At 35.5% G+C, this 25,577-nt stretch overlaps 1 protein-coding gene across 1 annotated transcript in view; it reads left to right on the top strand.

Annotated features, from left to right (window-relative positions):
- Positions 1-22,279: 22,279 nt before the first annotated feature.
- The window catches only part of LOC131856541 (uncharacterized), a 28,365-nt gene continuing 25,067 nt past the window's right edge, over positions 22,280-25,577 (top strand). The window contains exon 1 of the mRNA XM_059208365.1: positions 22,280-22,488. Coding sequence (XP_059064348.1) covers positions 22,280-22,488 — 209 coding nt within the window. The remainder of the gene's footprint in view (positions 22,489-25,577) is intronic.

Raw genomic sequence — 25,577 nt, 5'->3', positions numbered from 1 at the left:
GGTACCCAAATACAAGGAAATCTCTATGAAATGTAGAAAAAGGAGAAAAAGGAGAAAACCCAGTGGTAAAAATCTCCTCTCAGAAAAAAGATAAAAGAACATGCTGAAAGAAATATGAAGGAAGGAAGGCCTCATAAAGACCCTCCAAGGACAACTTCCTTCACCCTAAGCATAGAGCACAACTAATGATAGCGCGGCGATGAAAAAGGTTTCGTGAAGATGTTTGCAACTTGCTTGGCAGTGGGAATGTACTCCAAAATGAGAGAACCATCCTAAATCAACTGGCAGATGAAATGCTTGTGAAGCTCAATGTGCTTCGTCCATTGATGCTCCATAGGGTTGCAAGAAATGTGAATAACACTCTTATTGTCATACCAAAGAATAGTGGGACTATCAGGAGGAAAACCAAACTCAATCATCAATTGTTGAAGCCATAAGATATCCTGACTTGCGAGAACAACATCTTGGTACTCAGCCTCTATAGATGATAATGCATGAGTATTCTGCTTCTTGTAAGACCATGTGATAGGACCAAAGCCAAGACAGAAAACAAAGCCAGAAGTAGACTTCTGATCATTGACATCACCAGCCCAATCTGAGTCAGTGTAGCCAACAATGTGAGGTTCCCCTAATGTGTAGCGAATGCCATGAGAAATGGAGCCCCAAATGTACCACAAAATATGTTTGGCATCTTGCCAATGACTCTCATGAGGATCATGGGAGAATTGAGAGACAAGGCCAACCACAAAGGAAAGGTCAGGATGAGTGTGTGTCAGGTACAACAAACTACCAACCAACTTCCCATAAAGTGTAGAATCTACTAAAGGAGTGGGGCAAGTAGTAATCAAAACAATTCCTGATTGAAAAAGAGTGAGGGAAGGCTTGCAATCAAGGATGCCAAAGCACTGAAGCATATCAAGAGCACACTTCTGCTGGTAAATGGAGATCCCATCAGAAGGCAAAATCTCTTGAAGACCAAGAAAATAGTGTAGAAGATAGAGATTTGTCATCTCAAACTGGTCCATCAAAGCTCATTGAACATGTTGAATCATAAAGGATGAGCTACCTGTGATGAGGAGATCATCAACATATAGCACAAGAATCAGGTTCTCACCCTCAAGATATTGAATGTACACTGTGTGATCGGAATGACAATGTCTGAAACCAGTGGAGAGAAAGAAAGAGTCCATCTTTTCATACCAAGCCCAAGGGGTCTATTTGAGACCATACAATGAATGCCAAAGTTTGCAAACCAAAGAACTATCCTACACAAATCCTTGAGGCTAATCCATATAGATTTCCTCCTATAGGTCTCCATATAAGAAAGCACTCTTCACATCCATCTAAAAAATGGGCCATCCCCTAGAAGCTGCAAGCGCTTGTACAAAGCGAATAGAGTTCATCTTGGCAACACGGGAAAATGTCTCGGAATAATCAATACCCTCAACCTGCGAGAAACCCTTCACAACAAAACGTGGTTTGTACTTATCAATCAAACCATCAGCAACATACTTGGTGTGATACAACCATCGACACCGTACCATCTTTCTATCCTTAGGAAGTGGACAAAGATCCCAAGTATTATTCCTCATCAAAGAAGAATACTCTTCCTACATAGCACAATCCCACTCAGGGTGTCCTATTGCCTCTGAAAACTTTTGAGGATCATCTGAAATGGAATGAATCCAAAGACTAGAGCCCACAGTATGAGAATGGGTGTGACAAGTATCTAAAGGATCACCGGCCATAGATCTTGTCGCCTCAACAGTAAAGCGAACCCAATTGGGCATCTGAGCTGGAGTAGGTGGAGGTGGAGGTGGAGATGGTGGATCATCATCAACATCAACAGGATCATCCTCAAAATGATCCCGAAGAGATGCAGTGGGAGGAGTAGGAAGAGGGGTAGACACTGGAGATAGGGTATCCACCGTGGGAAGGCACTCATCAAGCTGAACATCCCGTCGAAACATGACCTCTTTGAAAGAAGGATCAAACAACCTGTATGCCTTAACATCCTCATAGTATCCAACAAAAATGATGGGTTGGCTCTTCCGCTCCATTGCTCTCCTCTGAACATCAAGAATAAATATCCATGCCTCACTTCCAAATACTCAGAAAAAAGAAACACCAGGCTTGTCATGAGACTAAGCCTCCTCAGGAGTCATATGTTGAACCACCTTGTGATGCATCCTATTCTGAATGTAGTTAGCATAATTGACTACCTCAACCCGAAAAGACAAATCCATGGACTTGGACTGAATCATACAATTCACCATCTCTCGTAAAGTCCTATTCTTTTTCTTAGTGACACCATTCTACTGAGGGGTGTAGGGAATAGTAAACTGATACTATAAACCATGCTCAATGCAAAAATCTCTAAAAGCCCAATTCATATACTCCCCCCCATTTTCTGTACGTATCTTCCAAATAGAACAACTAGACTGATTCTCTACAAATGTCTTGAAGATTCGAAATGAATCAAAGACATCATACTTGTACGTAAGAAAGTACACCCATGTGCATCTAAAGAAGTCATCAATACATGCGACTACATACTTGGCCCCAAAAAAAGGAGTAGGGAATGACATGAGGTCACTATGAATCAACTCTAGAGGTGCTAAAGCACGAGGGGATCTTCCCTTCGGAAAGGGATCCCTTTGATGCTTGCCAAACACACAACCATGACAAACACCAATAGTGCAGGAAATCTGTGGGAGCCCAAGAACAAGTGCTTGTGTACTCATCTGCTAAAGATATCTGTAATTGACATGGCCCAAGCGCTCACGCCAAAGCTTACTCACTTAATCTACATGTGCTATAAGAGATGAACATGTATCCGTAGAGGGCTCAAATCCATCAAATCTATAAAGACAAGATGCAATATCAACACTCCCAGTAGCCACAACCAAATTAGAGTCATGGAGGTTTCGAATAACCACATCATGTGGTGAGAACTCAACTGTCTTACCAAAGCCAGAATGCCAAATTTGATAAATATACTAGAGGTTTGTCGAGATTTCAGGTACAACTAGAACATCTTGTAGAGTACCCCCATCCAAAGAGATAGAACTTGAACCCAAGACTGAAAGTTGAACAAAGTCACCCACTGCAATCTGTGAAGTACAACAAGAAGCAAGAGAAGTAACTAACTGTTGAGTGTGAGCCATATGGATCCAACCAGTTTGATTCAAACTTGCCCTGATGTTCTTTGTTTTGTTGGTTACGAGGACTCTCTCTGAGAACAAGGTCACCTACCTCAAATGTATGAGGTTTAACCCGATGATTATAGCTTCTTCTCATTCACTGCTGATAGGCTTTGAGGTGGTTGTATGTTGCTTGTCACGTTTCATCAAGTAGCTCTAAGTCTTGAAGACATGATACTTTGTAAGCTTCATCATCTATGAGATTATGAAAGGAAATCTGTAGAGATGGTATCTCAAATTCAATAAGTAAGATAGCTTCGGTGCCATAGACCAGTGAGTAGGGAGTTGCGCTTGTAGGGGTTCGAATGCTAGTTCGATATGCTCTTAGTGCTGAATTTAATTAAACATGCCAATCACGGTCGGTATCATTGAGTGTCTTCTTGAGGATTCTCAATATGTTCTTATTCGATGCTTCGGCTTAACCATTTCCTTGTGGGTAATAGGGAGTGGAAAAGCGGTGTTAGATGTGAAACTTCTCACAAAGCTCACAGACATCTTGATTTTTGAAAGGAAACCCATTGTCTATGAGGATGGACATGGGTACACCATACTGATAGATGATGTAATTAAGGATGAATGAGGCGATCTTCTTGTTAGTGACTTGGGTAAGTGGAACAACTTCGATCCACTTTGTGAAGTATTTGGTGGTGGTAATAATGAATTTGTGGTCGTTGGATGAAGATGGATGAATTTTACCCACTAGGTCAAGTCCCCATTGACAAAAGGGCCATGCTGTTGTGATTGGTTGCAATTCCTATGTTGGTGCATGTATCAGTCTCCATGAACTTGGCATTTCTTGCATTTTCTAATAAAATAGGACTCTTTTTCCATGGACGACCAATAGTATCTAGTGTGCATGATCTTCTTTGCTAAGGAAGCACCACTTGAGTGAGTCCCACAAATTCCTTCTTATACCTCTTCCAAGGCCTTTGTTATCTCATCTTGTTCCAAACATCGAAGGAGAGTACCATCAAGACTACGTCGGTATAAGGTTTCAACAATTATGGTATATCGAGCAGTTTGGCAAATGAAGGTTTTACGTTGGTTATTCAATTGGTTAGGAGGAAGTGTGTGATCACGGAGGTAGTTGTAGAACTCACCATACCATAGGGATTCAAAACTGACAAGGCGACATATCATCTCGGATTCAAGGATATCATAAGCGGGAATCCAAAGTTGTTCTACCAAGAACTCGTAGCGTGTTGAATTCTGTGAAAGATCTAGGAGAGATGTAATGGTAGCCATGGTGTCAGTAGCTCGATTCTGATCTTTGGGTATCTACTCAAAGGTGATAGTAGTAAATGATGCTTTTAAACTATCCACCATTTTCTTGTACAACATGAATTTATCATCCTTGGTCTGATATTCGTCTGTGACTTGTCAGATGACTAGTTGGGAGTTGCCATATATCTATAACTTTCAATTTCCATTGTATGGGTAGTCTAAGTCTTGTGATCAGGGCCTCATATTCTACTATGTTGTTTGTACATGGAAAAGTTATCCTATAAGACTTTTCGATGCTCTTACCTTGAGGTGTGATAAACAAAATGTCCGCCCCCGAGCCATGCCTAGTATATGAACTATCAAAGTATAGTTTCCATGGTTGTGCTGCTGTGATCATGAATATCTCTTCATCTGGAAAATTGGAAATAAGAAGATGATCGACCATGAGGGGTGCATCGGACAACTGATCTACAATAACTTACCCCTTGATAGCCTTACGGTCCACATACTCAATGTCAAATTCACTTAGAATCATCACCCATTTGGCCAAGTGGCCTACCAATGCTACTTTGTTGAGTAGGTATTTTAGTGGATCTATCTTTGAAATGAGTTATACTTTATGTGTTAATAGGTAGTGCCTCAATTTAGTTGCTGCCAAGATTACTTCTAGGCAAGCTCGCTCAATAGGTGTGTAATTGTGTTCATAACACATCACACACCTTTCCTTCTACATTATGTTGTGTTAGTAGTAATCCCAATGCTGTATTAGTTGTTGAAATAAATAGCAATAGAGGTCTACTTGGATCTAGTGGGATCAGTAATGGTGTATTCATGAGATAGCCTTTAAGCATTTGGAATGCTTGCTGGCATCTAGCATCCCATTGAAAGCTGATGTTTTTGTGTAATAGATGTGTAAAGGAATGACATTTATCTACTAGTTGTGTAATGATATTCAAATGGATTATAGCCACCCTTGTAGTGTCCTTAGCTGACTGATGTTCCTTGGAGGTGGCATGTCCATGATTGCTTTGACCTTTGTTGGGTCAACCTCAATGCCTTTGCTTGAGATAATGTATTCTAGAAGCTTCCCTAAGGTTACTCCAAAGACAAATTTCTTTGGGTTGAGTTGAACATGATATTGTTCTGGTCTATCAAAGATTTTCTCTAATATTTCCAGATGACCTTCTCTTGTTAATGATTTTGCCAATAAGTCATCAACATAATCTTCCATTATGGTATGCATCATATCATGAAAGATGGTGGTCATTGCTCTTTGATAGGTCACCCCTGCATTCTTTAGACCAAAAGGCATTACATTCCAATAATATGTTCCCCATGGACATGTGAAGGTCATCTTATGTTGATCCTCTGGTGCGATCTTTATCTAGTTGTACCTTGAAAATCCATCCATAAGAGAAAGCACGACATGTCCTGTTGTTAGGTCCATGATCATGTCAATGTTTAGTAGGGGAAGTCATCTTTAGGACATGCCTTGTTTAGATTTTTGAAGTCAGTACAGATACAGATGCCCCCATTTGGTTTTTCGATAGGTACAATGTTAGATATCTAATCTGCATGATTAATTGGTTTAATAAAACCAATATCCAGGAGTTTCTTAAGTTATGCTTTGACGAGTACTGCAATCTGGGAGTGCATCTTGTGAAGCTTCTATTTGACAAGCTTAGCTCCTTCTACTACGGTGAGGTGATGCATTACTAAATCGGGATCAAGACTAGGCATGTCTGCATATGACCATGCAAAGTTGATTTGATACTTCTCGAAGAATTCGACAAACTTAGGTTGTTCCTTTGGAGTTAAAAGAGATGCTAGATGTATGTGGTGAGGAGTTTCAGGAGTCCCCACATTGAATTCTTTTGTTTCTTCAATAAGGATTGTTGATTGTTCGTAATTCATATTGGAGGGGAGGATGTCAAACCTTTCATCCGAAGGCGCCTCAGGGAGGTTTTCACCATTGGATACACTCTTTCTTTTTACTTTTTTTGGGATCAAATAGTGCCACAGTGTGGTTTTCATGGGAAGATCTATGTTTTATTGTAATATTTTTGTAGCCGAAAGGTTTGGCATCAACCCCAAAGTAGGTTGCACTATTGAGTTTAATGGCGAATCCAGATTTGTGATCGCTGCTTGGTATACTATCCCGTAGTTCCAAAAATTCAATGATCACCTCATCGTTTTGGAAATGGTCAAGGCATGGGGGTTTTGGTTGGTTCCATTTGATGAGTTCAGGATGGATAATGGGAATTACCTTATCGATCAAGTTAAGTTCATAAGATGTGTCAGTGAGGGTCAAGACGTTGTGGTGAAGGTCGTTAATGGTACTCTCCTTGTCAGAATCAGGGGTAGGATGTGACGTAGAGTCTATGGAAGGTGTTTCCAATTCATGAACCCAAGAGGTTTTAATCTATGCTTCTCCGTAAACAGGGATTTCTTTGTGAGGGGGAGATGGTGATGTGTCTTCCTCATCTGAAGTATTGAGATGTACGGAATCAAATTCCCACTCGTGTGAGTCAGTGTCTGAGTCACTTTCCAGTATTAGATTACTATACCAAACCGGGATATCATTTGAGTTAAACACTGCATATTTGATCGGTTGATGTACCTTTGGAGATGGAATGGTTAGTGCTACGGGGAGGATTATTGGGATCAGTGAATCTGATACTAGGAGTATCGGCATTGTTGAATCTACTACTTTTGATGGAATGATCAGTGTTGTCGATACTGTTGGGAGTTTTGATACTGCTAATGGTAGGATCGGTTGATGTACCTTTGGAGATGGAATGATTGGTACTGCGGGGAGGATTATTGGGATCAGTGAATCCAATACTGGGAGTATCAGCATTTTTGAATCTATTGCTTCTTATGGAATGACTAGTGTCGTCGATACTGCTAGGGGTTCTGATACTGCTAATGGTCCTATTGATGTGGTTGTTGTTGATGATGGGGTTGTTGGTTTTATTGGTGGGATGGTTAGTACTATAGATGGTATTGTTGGGATTCTCAACCTCATTGGGGCAATTGGTGTGGTTCTTGGTGCTACTGATATAATCAAGGGTGGCCTCTTTAGAGTATTAGGCTGATATAGAGGTTTGATGGGTTTCCCTTTCAACCTAAGCTTAGGAAGAGTCTCTTTTTGAAAGCCTAATCGACTGTTATCTTTAGGCTTTAATTTAGGCTACAACGGTTCATGTCATCCTTTCTTGTGAGGTCCCAAAGAACTTTGACCATCATAGCCCATTCTTTGCATAATGGTAAGGCCTTTGCCATATTGATTTGTGGGAAGCTTATCTTGTGGGATTTCCATGGTGATAGAGTCTTTATAGATCAATTCTGCTAAGTCCTCATCTCAGGTCTCCTCTTCTTGACTCTTTCCAAGGATAAAAGGTGCCAAAGTGCATGCTATGGTGATAGTTCATCAGTCCATCCTAGTCCTAACAATCATACCTATACCTTTTGTCCTAGGTTGTAACCTTTTTCTCATTTATAACATTTTCTTACTATTATTTCATCTCAAATTCTCATTGTTTATTTTGGATCTAGCATTTCTATTTAACCCTAAATTAAATTCAAATTCAAGCTTAGCAAGGAGGAACTAATATGATTAGAATTAAGTCCTTTTAGAATTGGATCAATCAAATTTAATTCCTTCCTTAATATAAGGTTGAGGCCTAAGTGAAACTAGTGGTTAGATTAAACTAATTAGTGAGGCCCTAATTTCACCACCTTACACTAAGTATCTTATAATGTCTCATATCTACAAATATGATAGTGAAATGAATTAAATGCATTGAGAGAATCTAAATGGTAATGAGTCTAATAATTAACACCTGGTGAAAATCAGTATAGGTAAAGAAAGATTTAATGTCATTAGTTAAAATGTATTTTTAATATACAAGATTGCAACAAATTACAAGTTGAATAGAAAACTTTCCCAACAAGCCCTCTATGTACTCCTAGTTTTGGTATTGACTCTGAGAAATATGAAGTTCTAAGAATGATTGAGAATACTAAATATAGAAATTATCAACCTATAATATAACTCTTAAATCTCTATCTGTAGTGTTGTGAATTGTACACCTTTTATTAGTGCATCCAATTTCACACTCTCTTAGCACTCATTTTAGTATTTCCCATTACTTTATGTATTATGGGACCTTTATTATAATTAATTAATATTAAATTTAATATTATGGGTCTTATTCCACTTTATTATATCATCGCACTATTATTTGAGCCTTTAAATCTAGGTGTGCCCTTTATCCTTTACTATCTTGTTTTATCCTTATGCTACCCAAATTTCAACTTACAAAACATATTTCACATATCTATACATTGTGTTTTTAACCACTAAGTTGGAATCATCATTAGAACCATGTTATCCTGTATCCCTAAAAGTTCAAAAAAATGTTGTTGGGGTTAGGTCACCCCAAAGCCCTGCTTTTTGCCTTGAATGTCAAGAGGAAAATAAGGTGGTCCTACCCTATTCAAAACTAGATCCATGTGAAAATACACTAAATCTAAGTCATCCTAAAGGAGATTTTAAGGATGAAATCCTTATATAAGGCATTCTCCTCAATTCTTTCCAACATGGATCATTATTGCATCCCATGACTCTAATTCAACATCAATTCTTCTTCTTTAAGGAGATTTGATTCAAGAGGCAACAAACTACATCAAGACATCTTCCATTTATGTTTGATTTCATGATGGATTTTATGTGATTTATCATGTTACTGCATCAGCACATAGATGACTTATCCTAAGAGAATTGCACACCTATTGTCAAAGATATAATCAATGATCTGAATTTTAGATCTAGCCTTTCCCTTCAAAGGCAAGATTTTTAATTTAATTCAAGTTCAATTTCTATTAGGGTTAATTACAAACTCTAGTTTTGACCTCGCAAATCCCTCTCTACAATACACTTTCTCTCCTTTTATGTGCATCTACATGTCATCAATCAAGATATGAATCTCATGAGACCTTCAATAGACTAATACAAACCCATTCTAAAAAATTAAACATTGTTTTCTGGGACTAGGGTGTTTGGGGTGCCCTTATGCTCAAGGCTTCCCTCCAAATTTTGCAAGCAGCTTAGTCTCATTCTAAAAAAATATATTTTTAGAAACTAGCTATAGGTCAAAATATTAGGGCATTCTGGGCATCTGGGTCACACAAATTTAGCTCTGAATTGCAGATACTGGTGCACAATTGTATTTTCTATCCTTTTATGTTTCTGGTGTAGAATCTCTAGTTGTTTATCAGTGAATTGCAGCATTCTAATCTCTCATTTGCTTCATACCTTGATCATAGTTTAACATTATCTCAAACTTATTCACCTTTCAAATAGTGTAGGAACCAAAATCTTGTATGTTTTATTTGACTCTTTGAAAAGGGTTAGTCAAATACAATCACATATTTGAGTTGTTTCATGTTCCTAATGTAAGACTATTGTGAAAGTGGGTCTTTGTCCTAATCTCACCTTGCCTCATTTTCCATATATCACACTACCCTCCTTTTGATACTACAAAATATTTGCAACTTTGACAATCCATAAACTCATTAAACCATTGTATTGATTATTTAGAATAGAATAAATTTACATAAGCTCCTATAAAAAATATTATTTTGAAAGATTGATTTTAAAATTCAAAGGAAGAGAGCATTATAGTTGATACACACTCTACGGCTTTGCCAAGAATGACCCTTGTCATAGTTTCAAGTAGACTTATATGCTAGGAAAGGAAAACTCATATCTATCATGTAGTATATGTTTCAGGATTTATACATCATACACATGTTAGAAATTTCAATCGATAAAAAATTCCCAATCATTGTTAACATTTCCAAATAGATTTACAATGTATAAACCTTGGTTGGTATGAAAGATTGACTTTTTCCCATATTATGTAGAACAAAGTCATATATGGTTGATCATGAAGGTAGATTGTTGGTAACGTCAAAGGTTTCCTAGAATTGCCTGAAAATAAGACCACCTACTTGTGGTTGAGAAATAAGTATCTTTTTAAGCCTCTATTTAGACAACTATCCATACATGGTCTTATTCATTCTTAAAAAAAACATAAAGCTATATTTCTTTAGCTCGATGTTTTTTTAACTCCCACAATAAGATTACAACAATTTTAAAATTGAACTCCATAACACAATATTATCACGATATTTTCACACCACAACCCCATAATATTACTCCACAAATTCATTCCCAACAAGTTGTTCTAAGAGAACCCAAACTGTGACAAATAAAGAGAAAAATTGTAAACAAGTGAAGTGGCCTTTGCTGATTATTGCCACTCCAAATCTCCTATATAAGAGTTGTAACATGGTGGTTAACTCTTGTGTAAACTCGTGTAAAACTAAGAGTCTCAGCCCAAAAATCGAAGCCCTAGGCAATGATCAAGAATTCATTTTCTGTAAGAACAAGCCTAAACCTCCTTTATTATCAACGAATATTTTATTTTAATTTCACAATATGCACCCATAAGTTTTTAATTTTAGCATTACTTGAACTCATACAGGCATATATATACGTAGCAACCGAGAGACCTTTTCAAAGGCACGTGCTTTGTCAAATTACGGTTTTATACTTTGACTGGTTTAGTCACCATTCACATTTTAGACCCTCGTAAGAATCCTGCTCAAGTCAATGTCATATGTCATTTAAGCCAAAATAAACTATTTTTAATTAAAAAATATTTATACATGTTTAACGTATATAACGTGATAAATAAAAAAATATCACCAACACATAGAGACGTAACAAATATTCGAATCTTCGTTTAATGTAATGCTTCGGTAATTAATTAATTAATTAATTATAATTGGAAATGTTTGTTTAATACAATGCCAATATAACGTCTACTGTTGGTTTGAATTTTTTGCACTTGCCAGCCTGGAGATGAAAGCGTAGTGAAACGCACCCTCTATTTCGTAGCGAAAAATTATGTACCTATCCCCTCAAAATAATTTTTATGAATTGATTGATGTCTAATGCATTTCAACTAACCTTATATTTTATAATTTTTAAATTTAATAATATTTAACTTTTAAGAGCCAATTGAAATAATAAATGATTGCAGTAGTTCTCTAGGAGTTTGACATTTACTACTATGGTTAACATTGTCAATTGATTTTGATGTGCTTCGTCTAGGTCATGGGAGGGATTAAAGGCTATGAACATCTCATCTATTATTATTATTGAGCATTTCTAAATTTCATATATTTTTGCTGCAGTTTTATCTAGCAATGTCTATTTTGCAAAATTATATTGTGAAAATAGAACTCTCTCATTTAAGGAAGCAGATGGTCTCATGAATATGTAGCTTTGCCTTCTATTCTCTCTAGAGTGATAAAAACAAGTTAAAAATCTTATTTTCCCTCCACAATTATTTTTTAATAACAAAATAAACTTAGATATTTGATAAGTTGAAACTATCATTCCTAAGCGGGTGGGGCAATTTTTAGCCCCTACCCAATTTCACCTCCTTAGATATGCAGTCCTAAAAAGTAGGGGCTGCTATTTTTTAGGAAAAGGTTCTAAATAATCCCATAGCATAATTTTTTTTGTTTAATGGGGCCTCTTGCTCCATGAAAATAGAAGCTTAAGCTCCCTCATGGGATCGCACCCTAAGTAATTGGAATTGATGTCTTTTTCTTCTTATATTTGTAAAGTAGCTTTTATTCATCAGATATTTTACATATTATAATTAAAATAAAATAGCTTTTATTCATCAGATATTTTACATATTATAATTAAAATAAAAATTAAAGTAGTTTAAAATACGCACTAGTTTTTTCAATGAATATCCTTGCGCAGAGTAGGTACATGCTTTTTTTAATTAAGCAAGGGGTCCACCTCCCCAATTTATTCCACACGGTTTCCATATGCAGCCAAAAGTTGTCCGCCATGTTATTATTGACTGATGTATACTCTTTTTCCCAGAAAACTCTTTTGCTCTATTTAGTAAACGTAATCTTCCTTTGAAGTATATGAAGTGTTCCCTAACAAACTATGAGTTTGGGTAAGGAGGAGCTTTACACCACAAACTCTGTCAGTAAACACTGGTATTCGCGACTAGAGACTTACTTATGTTCGGTATTGCTTTGGCTATTTAATATACTTCTTCTTTACAACATTGTCATCGGTGATTGTTGCAGCTTATGCGCACCAAGGCCCCTGAGTCATAACACCTTCAATTTGTGACTGTCTTCCAGTAAGTTCTTTCTTCAAACTAAATTCTGAAAAGTATAAAAGTATGCTTTCTTTTCCAAATAAGCCTTTCAATGCCATTATCAAATAATAGAGTCTATTCTAACCATAATTGTTTATACTTCATTCTCATAATTTAATACATTGTCCAACATGTAATTTTTGAGAAATTTATTTTCATTGAATCTATCATTAAGCTATTTCTAAATCTTCTTAGAAGTGAAGATAAAAGGGTAAACGTAATGATCGAAAGACTCAATTGAAAGGACTTTTAGAAGAGAGTGTAGAAATAACGTATGATTGTTGCACATCGTAACTATGGAAACAGTTCAAAACAGTGTTTTGAACTGTTGAGGTTATGAAAATTGAGTATATGGGGACAAATGTTGAAGTAGTCTTTGTAATTGTTGAAGTTTATTAAAAACTGAGTTCAGGACACTTAATATTGTATTGTGAAGATAGGATTCAACCATAGATGCTTCACCTCTGAGACACTCTTCTTCTTCTTCTTTTTCTTTCTTTCTTCTTCTTTCTTTTCTCTTTTTTTTTTGCTTTAATATGTAAATGTTTTCTAATAATAATTGATTTCTACAACAGATAAGCAGGATGAAATTTTTAGCTTTTTTTTCAAATTATATTTATATCAATAAAATGTATTTGAAATTCTTGGTATTAAAAAGATTTTAGCATGAAATAATTTTTAGTCTTGCTAAAGTTTTGTGGGCATAGCCAACAATCAATGGTTGTGAAATTTCTAGTACTTTAATGTTTGTTAGATGAGGTCATTAATATGTGTCAATAAAAATATGTTTTATAATAGATAATAATGGTTGATAGAATGATACTATTTATATGGTTTAAGAATAGAAGAGTATAGTTGTAAAACTTATTCATAAATATATATAATATTTTTTGTTAATTAGTTTTATAGTGATATTAAAATGTTTGAGGTTTTCGGAATCCAATCAGTTTGTCAAATTTTTAATAATATTTTAGTTTTTAATTTTGATTCATCTTAATGAAACAAAGAAATAAGTAAATGTTTGAGTGTAGTGAATTCTACTAAATATTATTTAATAAATATTCACATTTTTAAATTAAATGTATTTATTATAATATTACAAATCTTTATTTCGATCTATCTTCATGAATTAGAGGAATAAGAAAATGTTTGAGTTTAGTTAAGTCTATTAGATTTCATAAAGACTAAGAATGGAGAATAATGAAGAGGCTAAGAAAGAGATATAAAAGAAAAATCTAAAGAAATCTTCATATATGAAATCAATTACAAGACAGAATCTAAAGTGTAAAGAAACAAAATGCTATCCCTCTTCTTATTATATTATAATGTTAATGAGAATCCAGTTCAATCATCCAATACACACATAAGACATTAAATGCTTATCTATTTTTAATTCAATTAAAAATTGATCTTATTTCTGATTGATTTAAAATAATATTGTAAATAATCAAAAGATAATATTATATATAGATATCTAGTTAAGAAGTTTATATGACCTTCCATAGAAGAATGTGGTATTATAAACTGAGCCGTAGTGTGCAATGCAGTCTTGGACTAGGCCACATTGTGTGTCAACAAGTGGTGTGACCTTGTGCTTTGGTGAGATGACCTTTAGAAGATTATAACTGCTAAACTTGTTCAGAAATTTTATGTGAAGGGCTTCTAAATCGTGACCATTTCCAACCGGATGGATGAGGGTTTCCAAATATTATAAATATTCTTTTTATCTTTTTATATGCTTACAAAACCCATGAACAAAACTTTCAGTGAAAAGTGGAGCTCCGCTGAGTTTCACTTTTTCATATAAACAGTAACGAAAAAAGGTATAATGATTATCCTTAACTAATACAGATATCAGAAATATTAATTAATTTAAAATTCAAACTAAATCAGACAGTAACTGTTTTATTTATCTTGATCTCTGTATAGGCGTTGCCCTCAAAACTTCCTATAAAAATTAATAGATGTAGAGTAAGGGGAACCCATTAAAAAAATTGATAAATGGAATGAAATGGTTTCTTGAAATTTTCTTTCTTTGTTGATTTTTCTCTTTTAAGCGAAAGAGAATTATTATAAAACGTTGAGACATTCATCAAGCTACTGAATCTACCAGTTTCCACTTCATATCTGTTGTATGATGAGCATCACAACAAGGAAGAAAGAATTAGGAGATGAATATTCTGGAAGCATGCTCTAATAAGTTTAGATCAAAAGCCATCCTCATGTGAATTATAACTCTGTATCAGCTGAGGACGAATAAATTTTGGTCGATAAAAATAAATTGGAGTAAATTTTGGTCAATAAAGATAAATTAAGTGTTTATAAATTTTTAGTGTGGTTAAAATGTAAAATTGTTGTAGAATATTTTATCAGTTTTTAAAGTCATTAAGATGTAAATTTTTTGTAGATTTTTTTACCATTAAAATGTGTGATGTTTAAGCATTAATTACTTAAGTTCTTTGAACAAAATCAATTCAGAATTACTATTCATCATAGTATATACAAGACCATACATAATATTAAAACAAAATAAAGAGGTCGGTATTATAGCTTGAAACAACCCCTTCAATCTTTGTGATGGTTATTGATCTTATGGTCTCTTGGTATGGTAGCTTTAACATCTAATTTCATGTGCACAATGAGAGTTCCTATCCAATATTGTGTTAGGCGAAGTGTAAAAACATGTTTCAATAAAGTCACATTATTCTATCCATCAAATCTTATGAATAAGCAATGCAAATGCTTATGGACAGAAACCATGGTAGCCATAACTACATTAATATTTCATACCATCATTTAGTTACATGGATGTGCATATCATTCATTCATGTGAGTTGTGGGAGAGAGTAAATTCTGTTAATACTAATTTTTCTTATATATTATTCAATTTAATAGTAAATTGTCAATAAAAATAAAAAATAAATATTAATCATATTTTAATATGGATGAGGTAAAAAATCGCTATTAATTATTTGATCATTGAGTTAGATGATGTTTAAGTAGAATGATGGGCACCTCACTATTATGGACATCCAATTCATATAATTTGGATGTTTTTTATTAATTGAAGTTCAATAGTTTTAAATTGTAGCTTTGTTTTGCACTAAGTACTATATACATCCATATTTCATAATTAAATAGTGAAAATGTGACTATTTAACTGTAAACTATAAAGATAATATGATTTTGATCATTATTATAAATATGCTTACTTTCAAATTGCAATGGAGAAAAACATAGAGAGATTATATGTGATCAAATGGGGAAGCTAGAATATGAGGTCTTATTAGGATTTAAGTCTTTGACATTTTTTGTTTGTTTATGTCCCTTCTAATGTCATACTTATCTTTTCAAGTCAAATACTCCAAGTTTTTTTTATGTTTATTGTGAGGTCTTTTCACTTGCCATGCATGTTGGCATTTTTCTTCCTTTTCAATACGATCAAACTTCATCAATCTAAAGGTTACTCCTAGTTTTGGCTTCATTGTCAAAGTGATGCAATAAGTTTATCCCAAGGACTTCCATGAGGTATGTCTTTTTAAAATGCATTCAAATATGGTTCTTCCCCTTCCAAAATCTTTATTGTGCTTGCTAATAGCTTAAATATTTCTCCTACAATAGTTTATTTTGTTGGAAATGTTCCATTTTAAAGTGTGCATAAAGAATGGAAAGATTTAGGTCTTGCATAAGATCTAAGTACCTCAATGTTTTTCAAAACCTCACAAAAGTTTTTTATTTGTACTTTTCTATAGTTATCCATTTAGAGGTCATCCTCAAATATCGCCTCAAATTGCTTGTATGTCCTTGCTTATAATCACACGTAGGTGCAAGATTTTTAAGTCTCTAGGGAGAGTGCTTTCTATATCGCTATATGGTGGAGATTCTCTTGTTGTCTTTGCAAGGTTCTATAATTCATGATCTAAAATAGAAAGCTCACTAGGAACTATTATTTATGCTGATCTAGATATTTTTTTCTCAACTATTTTGTAAAACCAATTTTGTGCTAAAATTGATCTTTCTAAAGATTTGAAGAATATTATTAATATTCACATTAGACAATTGAGACACTCTATTCTTTTTTATCTCAACTTGTCTAATATCTATTTTAATGTTAATATTATTATTATAAGGCTAGATATTGCCATCATCTTTCATCTCACAATGATCCCACTTTTTGTCCTACTAATAACCTATGTTTCATATAGTATTGATATGGGGGATAGTTCTTGAAGAAACACCCCATACAAGGGTCTAGGTGTAGATATTGAGGGGTAGAACTCCTCATGGGTTCCAAGGGTAGCACCCCTAAGAACCAAACACTAATTAAGGTCTTCAAAAGAACACAAACCTTCATTGTGAATATTATTCTCTTAATTTTATCACTCTATTTTTAGCAACATGAAGTCTTTACTATTTATAGAACTTTGGAGTTATATGGAATTAGGATTAGATGTCTATTTAGCCCTATCCTAGAAATAGTTAGTTTTAGGATGATGTATTCCTATGCAAGAAGGTTAATAATATCCCTTCTTCCAAAAAAGAAACATTGGTCAAAAATAGTGATCTATAAAAATAAATAGAATCCTTGGAATGGTGGTGTGAAATTTAAAACTTGAGTTAGTAATAGTGGTAAGCCATGCAAGCCTCAAGGTGGTATTATTTCAAAGGCTTAGGATATAGGAAAAGTAATTTTTTCCTCACATAGAAAGCCATCCAATGAGGTGAATAAATCAAAGTTCACTAAAATATTTTTGATTAAGGTAAAAAACAAGTTTTGAGGGGACCCGAAACCCCTTACAATAGGTTTTGAAGGGACCCAAAACCCTTAGATTTTACCAAGATCTGGAACCCACAATACTATGCTAACAAAGGATACAAACAAGGAAAATTAGCAGGCCGAACACAATGAAATAGGCTAATGCCTTCCAAAAACCAGCACAACCACAAATAGAAAGAGTCAGCCAAGCAGTTTAAAGATAATCAATATAAATTAGGCGAGCAACACAAACAAGGCTACATCATCAAACTATAGCTCATAAAAGAAAAGAATGAGGGTTTAACAGGCACCCTCAACCAACCAGCAAGGAAATTTCAGGCTCCCTTAACTTGAAATAAAAACTCCAGACACCTAAAAGCTAGCCCAACTCTTAACCAAAAACAACCATAGTCTATGTTGGGCACTTGAAAACTATCATTATCCAACTAGATAATAAACCATAAGATAAACATTAAAAACTGAACTAAAGCAAGGGGATTTTGAAAGGATCCCCTAACCTTCAAATTCGGTTTTATAATGGCTCCCAAAACCACCATGAAGAAGCCAACAACCTCAAAGCATCTGGAAGTCACAACTCCAACAAAAAATCACCTTTCCACCTCAATAGGATAGGGATGCACCTTAATAGGGGTAGAAAAGGAGGAAGCCATCAATAGAGAGCAGAGCTTCTAACCACGAACTAAGGTCCAATAGTCAAAAGATCTAACCATAAAGCTTTGCTAGACAACTGCATTTTGAAAAGGATCCCAAAACCTTGCACTTAAGAAGAGGCCTGATCCAAACAGATTCCTACCTAACAAGCTCCTCTAAAGTCTCCACCTTGATGGGAGAAAGAGGTAAGAAACCTAGCAACAAGGAAAGAGAAACATAAACACCACCGACCTTAAAACGCAGGGCATCCAAAACCCCAAATAGGAGCCATCCCAAAAGACTCAACCTACAACTCTTCCCCTCAACAGAAGAAAGGTCCACCTCAATAGGATGGTTTGAGAAAAGTTGAAAGATGACAACTTGAAAAGAAACCATGAAAAATAAGGGTTTTAAAAAGGCTCCCTTAATCTTCTGCTAAAATAACAAAACAAGGGCTATCATAAATAACTCAAGACCAAAGAGATCCACCCCACAGGGTTTTAGCAAGCTCCCCAAACCCAAAGCTCTGGGTTTTATCATGGATCTTAGAACCATGGAGAAAAGAGACCAGATAGATCATCAAAGGAGAGAAACCAACCAAAAGATCTCCTTGCGTCTACTCATGGGAAGAAAAGCAAGACACAACTCCTCCTCAATAAGAGTTGGGATCACCTCATTAGAAACCTCAACAAACAACCTAAGAGAAAGAAAATAAAGAGACTGACTGAGAAAGAAAATGAACCCCCAAATGATCACAAAGCCACTCAAATCAAAGTTACCCATCCTTCCCATAGACAACCGCGACCCAATCTAGACAAAAACCTAAAAAAGGGAAGTACCCATCTGAAGAAAGGACAAGATTACCTAGCAAAATCACAACAAAAAAAATCATCGGGCCTTGATAGAGAATAGTATCGCTCCAACACACCCCTCTGCCCACACCAAACCCAGAGAAGAACCAGGCACTCGACAGTCCACCTGGGTCCCAAACCTCCCCTCCACACCAAGATAGAAAGAAGAGGGAAGGCGAAAAGCAAAATCCCCAAACATAAACCAAAGAGGCAGCCATGACAACCCTTCCACTCCCTACACATTCCAGGTACGCACCCCCATCTACACGAAGTAGAGCCACACCCACATACCAGTGCAAAACACAGGTCACAAAAATACCAAAACCAAGGGTCACCTCAGAGCACGAGGGAGGACACAGGGCCACGAGAGAACAATGTGTCCATTCCCCAACCATTGCAACAAACATAGATCCATCTCCATCAACATCCACATCAGACACCTCCTCATCTGTAGAAACCCTAGCCTCTCTGCAACTGCCTCTCCTGCCTCTCCCACCTTCCATATGATTTACACTAGTAATATAATATAACCAACAAATTTCACTAAAATTTTTCTTCTAGCCTTTATATTATTATATTAGCTAGAAGTTCTTATATATTCTTTGCCTTATTTTCCCTTAGTGGTTTACCAATATTGTCATGGTTTATCTAGGAATTCTGAAGAGAGTAAGTATTTTATAAATAAAAGATGGCATAATCTACTTGTAGTTTAACTAGGTAATTTTGATACCATAATCACACCTCATGGGGTTCAAATGTAGTACCCCTAACCAGCAAGCACAAATTAAGGCCTTGAATCTACCAAGCTTGAACCTTAACAAAAAATATTGTTTTCTAAATTTTATCACTTTATTTGTAGCAACACAAAGTCCTTGCTATTTCTAAAACTTTTGAGTTATTTGCAATTAGGCTTTACATATCTATTTATAAGTTTTTTATGACTACATAGGATTAAAGTGGGTTAGGTCAATATTGTTAAAAAACTGTGAAAAAGTGCCCCCCAAGGCGCATGAGAGATGCACACTTAGCTAAAGAAAAAATACCAAAAATAGAAAGGAACCACCAAGCACTAAATAGAACTAGAAATAGAACCAAAAAACAAAAACCACTATAAACTAGCTAGCCACCAAAGACATGAAGAGATGGTCTTTTGAGCGAAAACATTATGCTCTTACGAATCTTCACACAAACCTAAGACTTTAACAAAAAAAGAGATTTTTTTTTATAGAGTCCTTAGTAGAGTTCGGATTACTAGAGTCTAGAGTGTCTTTAACCATAAAGGCATAGGGCTCCACTAAAGTAGAAGGGGTTAGAGCATGTCTCCTACACTTGGCTTTCTTGTGGTCTCCATATGAATAGCCTATAGGGAAGCTGAATTCTTTGGGACCATCTCTTGGCTTCTCTTAGACATCTCCTTACTCTTACACTTGAGGATCTCCTAGCTTTCCTTCAACTCCATAACGACCTTGTTCTCATTTCTTTTAGACAACTTCTCACTTAGGTCTTTTAGCATTTCTTCCACTATATCCCAATTCTCTAATTTACCAACCATATTACTCATAGCTTTCCAGATCTGTTCATCCTCATCCTCTATTACCCATTTGTTTGTCTTAGTGTCGGTCTCAACTATAGTCTCCAGTCTACTAATGTTCCCGATAGCCACATTGAACTATTATAAAATTTAATTCAATGACCAGGTCTTTCCGTTCAACATTCCCCTCTAGATTCAAAACCTTTGATTCTAAATTAGGAGAACTAGTCTTAGTGTCAAGAATTTCCTAACTAGGGGAAATGAGAGCAACCTCCTCAGAAAATGGAAGGGACTAGTTTGATTCCAAATCAGAGGAGGATTAAAAATTGTTATACACATCTTCTTCATCTAAATCTAGCACTTCCGCATTCATAGGAGGAAGATTAGGGGAGGCCTTCTATTTGTCTTCTCTAAGAGGATTAAAATGGGTAGGGACAAGCTTAGGTTTAAAACTAGTCGTGGGGTTGGTTTTCGCCATGCGGGCCCCAAAAAGCTCAACCACCAAATTTAGGTCCAACAAGGGGCTAGGAGGACTTAATAGGGACTTACTAGGAAGTATTAAAGGAAGATTAAAGTTATAGAGCCTAAGAATTAACCCTTGATGGAGGGGAAGGTAATTCTTAGACTTGGCTCTAGAAATATATTGAGAAAGTGAAAAGAAAACCCACTAAGTGAAATTCATTCTTATGCCATAACTATGGTACTTTATGGATCCCCTTATTTGGAATTGGGCCTCTCATCTTCCTCTTTACTAATCTATCCGATCTACACTATGCATTTTGGTCAACGAGAGGAAGCTTTAGTGCACAGTTTCAAATGCGTAGTCTCAACCAGTAGCTGAACAGAGTATCAGTAAATAGGTTCACAGAGAGGGTTGATAGAATATAAACTGCAACTTATCTAGCATGGTCAGATGCACTTTATGAGTTGATTTTTATTTGTAATCTATATGTAGTGTTGTGTAAGTAAGTGAGACTTCTATTTGAGCAGTGAGATCTAGTCTATTAACCTCATTGCATGTGCAATCCCCTCTATGTAATATTTGTATACCTTGATCAAGTATATAGATATTGTGGGTATTAGGCCCACCGTGGTTTTTCCCTTTGCAGGGTTTTCCACATATAAATATTGGTGTTATGATGTTACTTCTTTATGTGTTATTTGGTTTATGCACTTTAACTTTATTTACTATTAACCAGTTCATAAACAATAAGTTAAGAATTAGACTTATCGGTAGAACACTGATTCACCCCCCATCTTAGTGTTCTTGGATTCCAACAATTGGTAATAGAGCTTAGTACCTTAGAAGAAGTTTAACCACTTGAGGAAGATCTGGAACTTGGAATCAATGGAAACTGGTCCACAACAACAACTTCTACTTAGTCATTAGGATCTTTATAATGAACAGATGGAAAATAGTAAACTAAAGAATGAACTAATGCAAGCCAGAGAACACATCATCTCATTACAATGAAAGATTCCTATTTTTCAAGCTACGAGGAAGGAAGTATGTGATCAATTGAAAAATCAGAATAGTGATGAAGAAGATGCTATGAAGGATCAATGTCAGAAACTCACTCAGGAAAACACTCTCTTGAAGAATGAGATGCAAGCCCTAACCATGAGAATGTGCAAGGAAATTGAAGACAAAAAGAAGAATGAAGAAAAACCTAGCTCAAGTATTGAAGGATAGATCTGATGAATGCAAGAGATTGACACATGTGAATGATATGCTAAAGCTTGTGTTGATCTAGTCCCTGAACAATGAACAGGAACTTGAGAGAAAGATCATAATCATGAAAGACGATTTAGTCACTGCAAATGAGTACAAGGACAAATTCAAGGCCAACTTTGCCAAACTTGATGAATTACTGAAGAGTCAGAGAGATGTTAATGATAAAAGATGTCTTGCTATGAAGAAGGAGAAAGCTCTGGTACTGGACAACAAGATAAATCATCCGGTTAGAAGCATAATCATGCCAACAATCAGTACCAAAAATCACTGGTAAGAAAACCTAATGCTCACAAATTTAATGGTACATGCTTTGTATACAATAAATATCATCATATAGCAAGTCAGTGTGGGAATAGGAATAGTCAAAACAATGCATCATTCACCGGTCTTGGAAATGTAAGATGTCATGCATGTAGTAGATTTGGTCATATGGTTAACCAATGTAGATCAAAGGGAAATCAAGGAAATAAAGGGTTTAACAAAGCAATTAAAAAGAACAATATTGTCTGTTATGCATGCAACAAGATTGGACATGTGCTAAATATTGCAGGAGTAACAAATAGAAATGCAGATGAGAAGGGAAAGGCAAAGGTAGAAGATATCAAAAAATAGCATGAGAAAAGATGGGTTAGGAGATCCGACAAACAACTGACATACCAACTGGTAGAGCCATCAGGTCCTGCATCGGAAGGAGGAACAACACGTTACTAAGGCACTCTGACTTAGGGGTAGGCAAATCATTGAAGATCATGCAAACACCTTAGATTAGATCTATAGTCAGAGAATTTTTATTGTGGATGGATAATCAGGCAATTTTAGGTGTTTACTAGAACCTACTCACAGACTGTGTGATTCGGTTAGACTTACCAACAACATTTATGACAGTGGAAAATTAAGGTTAATGGTGATAAAAGGGAAAAATTTAAGTTATTTTCTCACACAATGATTGAGCATTCTGAAGAGTGAATCCCAGAGAATTTCAAGAGTCCAAAGGTGATTTGTGCAAGCAACTACACTCAAAAGTGATTTCATCCTCTAATAGAATCTTGAGGTATTTACCATTTACAAAATCCCTAGTTTGATACTTCTTTGGAAATCATGGCTTCTTCATCAAGTGTCGATACTCTGCTAGTGAAAATCAAGAACTGCCCCTATCCTAAATTCAAAAACCACCCTTTCAAGTCACTTTTGGATTATCCGTTGGGAGCATTTTCAAGTGTCTGCCACTGTGTACTTCATACTGAACACATTAGGGCATATATCCATTGTGACATAGAGTATCTTGGAGGTTACAAATTGTCCTACGTATTCACTAAGAAACTGATCAACAACAACCAGTTAAAGCTAGAATTTGCCCATTTGCAGAGGAAGGGTTTTACCTAATTTATGGGCGTTTTGACATTTGCCGAAGTAGAATGGGTCTGATATATTCTCAGCCACATTCATGGAGAATTCATTTAGTTGGACCGGCCCTACAAGATCACTGAGGAAGTTATAAATAACATCAGCTTCCAGCATAAGGTTGTAGGTTTTCCCGGCCCTAGTTCTAAACTCTCCAACACCAAACTCTGTAAACTCATCGACGCCACCTTCGATGGTCGATCAATGAGGGTTGATGATATAAAGGAAATTTATGTCAAATTTGCAACAATGGTCATCGGTTACAAAGTGTTTTAGACCATACAAAGACTCTTTTAACTTGCAAACCTGATTCTCTTTATGTTTCATGATGAGATTCTTTGACAGTGTCATATAAATATCTTCCTCTAAATCACCATGAAGGAATGCTGTCAGCACATCCATTTTCTCGATTCCCCAATCATGAGTTGTAGCAAGGGATAACATGAACTAAATGGATGATAGATTTTGAATGGGAGAAAAAATACCACCATCATCTATTCCCTCAATAGGTGCGAATATCCCTTAATGATCAACCATGCTTTATTCTTATCAATACTGCCATCTGATAGTTATGATACTAAATGTGATTAGTATAGATGCCAAGCTAACAATATGAGAGGGGGGTTGAATCATTCAAACTTAATCTTCAATAAAAATAATAGATTCAACCTCGGTAACCTTATTAGAAAAACAGTAATGCATGCAGACCCATAAATAGATAAGATAACAAACATATAACACCAGATTTAACGTGGAAACCCAAATAGGGAAAAACCACTGTGGGATTTCAGACCCACTAAGAAATATACTCTTCTAGAGTATGCTCGATTAAAAGCAAATCCTATTAAAGATTACAAACACATTGCTAGATGTGACCCGGTTAAGGGATTTCCCTCAGATCTGTTAGGATATTCACCTTGTTAGAAGTGACCTTGTTAAAGGATTTCAAACACTCAATAAGAATGTCATCTTGCTAGAGGATTTTACAAATAAGACTATTAAGTCCACTCGGTTAAGAGATTTTTTGCTACTTCTCAAAATAATAGTAATAAAAATAAGTCTGCAATTTCATATCTAAAAATGTTGAAGTAGATTCTTATTTGCTCAATACAATCAATTCATAGGACTTATCTTGTCCCTCTGATGGGCTCTATGCTCTGTTATCAAAACAGGTCTTCAAGCTTCTATGCTCGGTAATCACTATGTAGCATCCCTGTGCATACACTTGCCCACATACATTGTTTATCAATAGTTTCCTATTTATAAACAGTCTTCCAACCACTTAATTTCCTTGCTCACATTTTCCATGATCAATCATAGCCATCAGATCTTCAATCTTGTCCAGGTTCAATCTGAGCTGTAGATCTTCCTGCTGATCTTTCTTTACCATAGATTCTTTAACAATCTTCATACACGGCTTACCAATCATTTAATCCACTCCAGCTCATCAGCTTCCTTCATTAAATATCTCATGAAAAAATTTAATGCATTCTGTTATAGCTCGGTTGTAACTCGATAAATACTAAACTTCACTCGATAGACATTCTGCCTTCATTAACCGATAGCGATAACCTTAGGGTTTACCGACTAGGTTCCCTAGGGTTTACCGACTAGGTTCTTTGCTCAGTAACATAGTATAGTATTAACCTTTCAAACAACAACATATGTAAGATATCAAAACAATCTAAAACATCATGATCTCATCATTGTCTAGCTTGGTAATAGTTGCCCATTGAATAGCTTATTTCTCCCCTTATTCATCATATTCTTTCTATGTCTTTTATCGACTTCTTTATACTCATCAAAACATACTTCTTAAGATATGGCAAAATCATACTAAATTAGAAAATCAATTTCTTGACATCAATGACAAAATAATAATATTAAGATAGTAAATATCCTTAATCAATTATATCCATAAACATCAACAACCTTCTCAATATCCTTTGAAATGCCAA

Source organism: Cryptomeria japonica, chromosome 7, assembly GCF_030272615.1.
Source record: "Cryptomeria japonica chromosome 7, Sugi_1.0, whole genome shotgun sequence".
Taxonomy (NCBI): Eukaryota; Viridiplantae; Streptophyta; class Pinopsida; order Cupressales; family Cupressaceae; genus Cryptomeria; species Cryptomeria japonica.
This window is presented reverse-complemented; position numbering and strand designations above follow the sequence as displayed.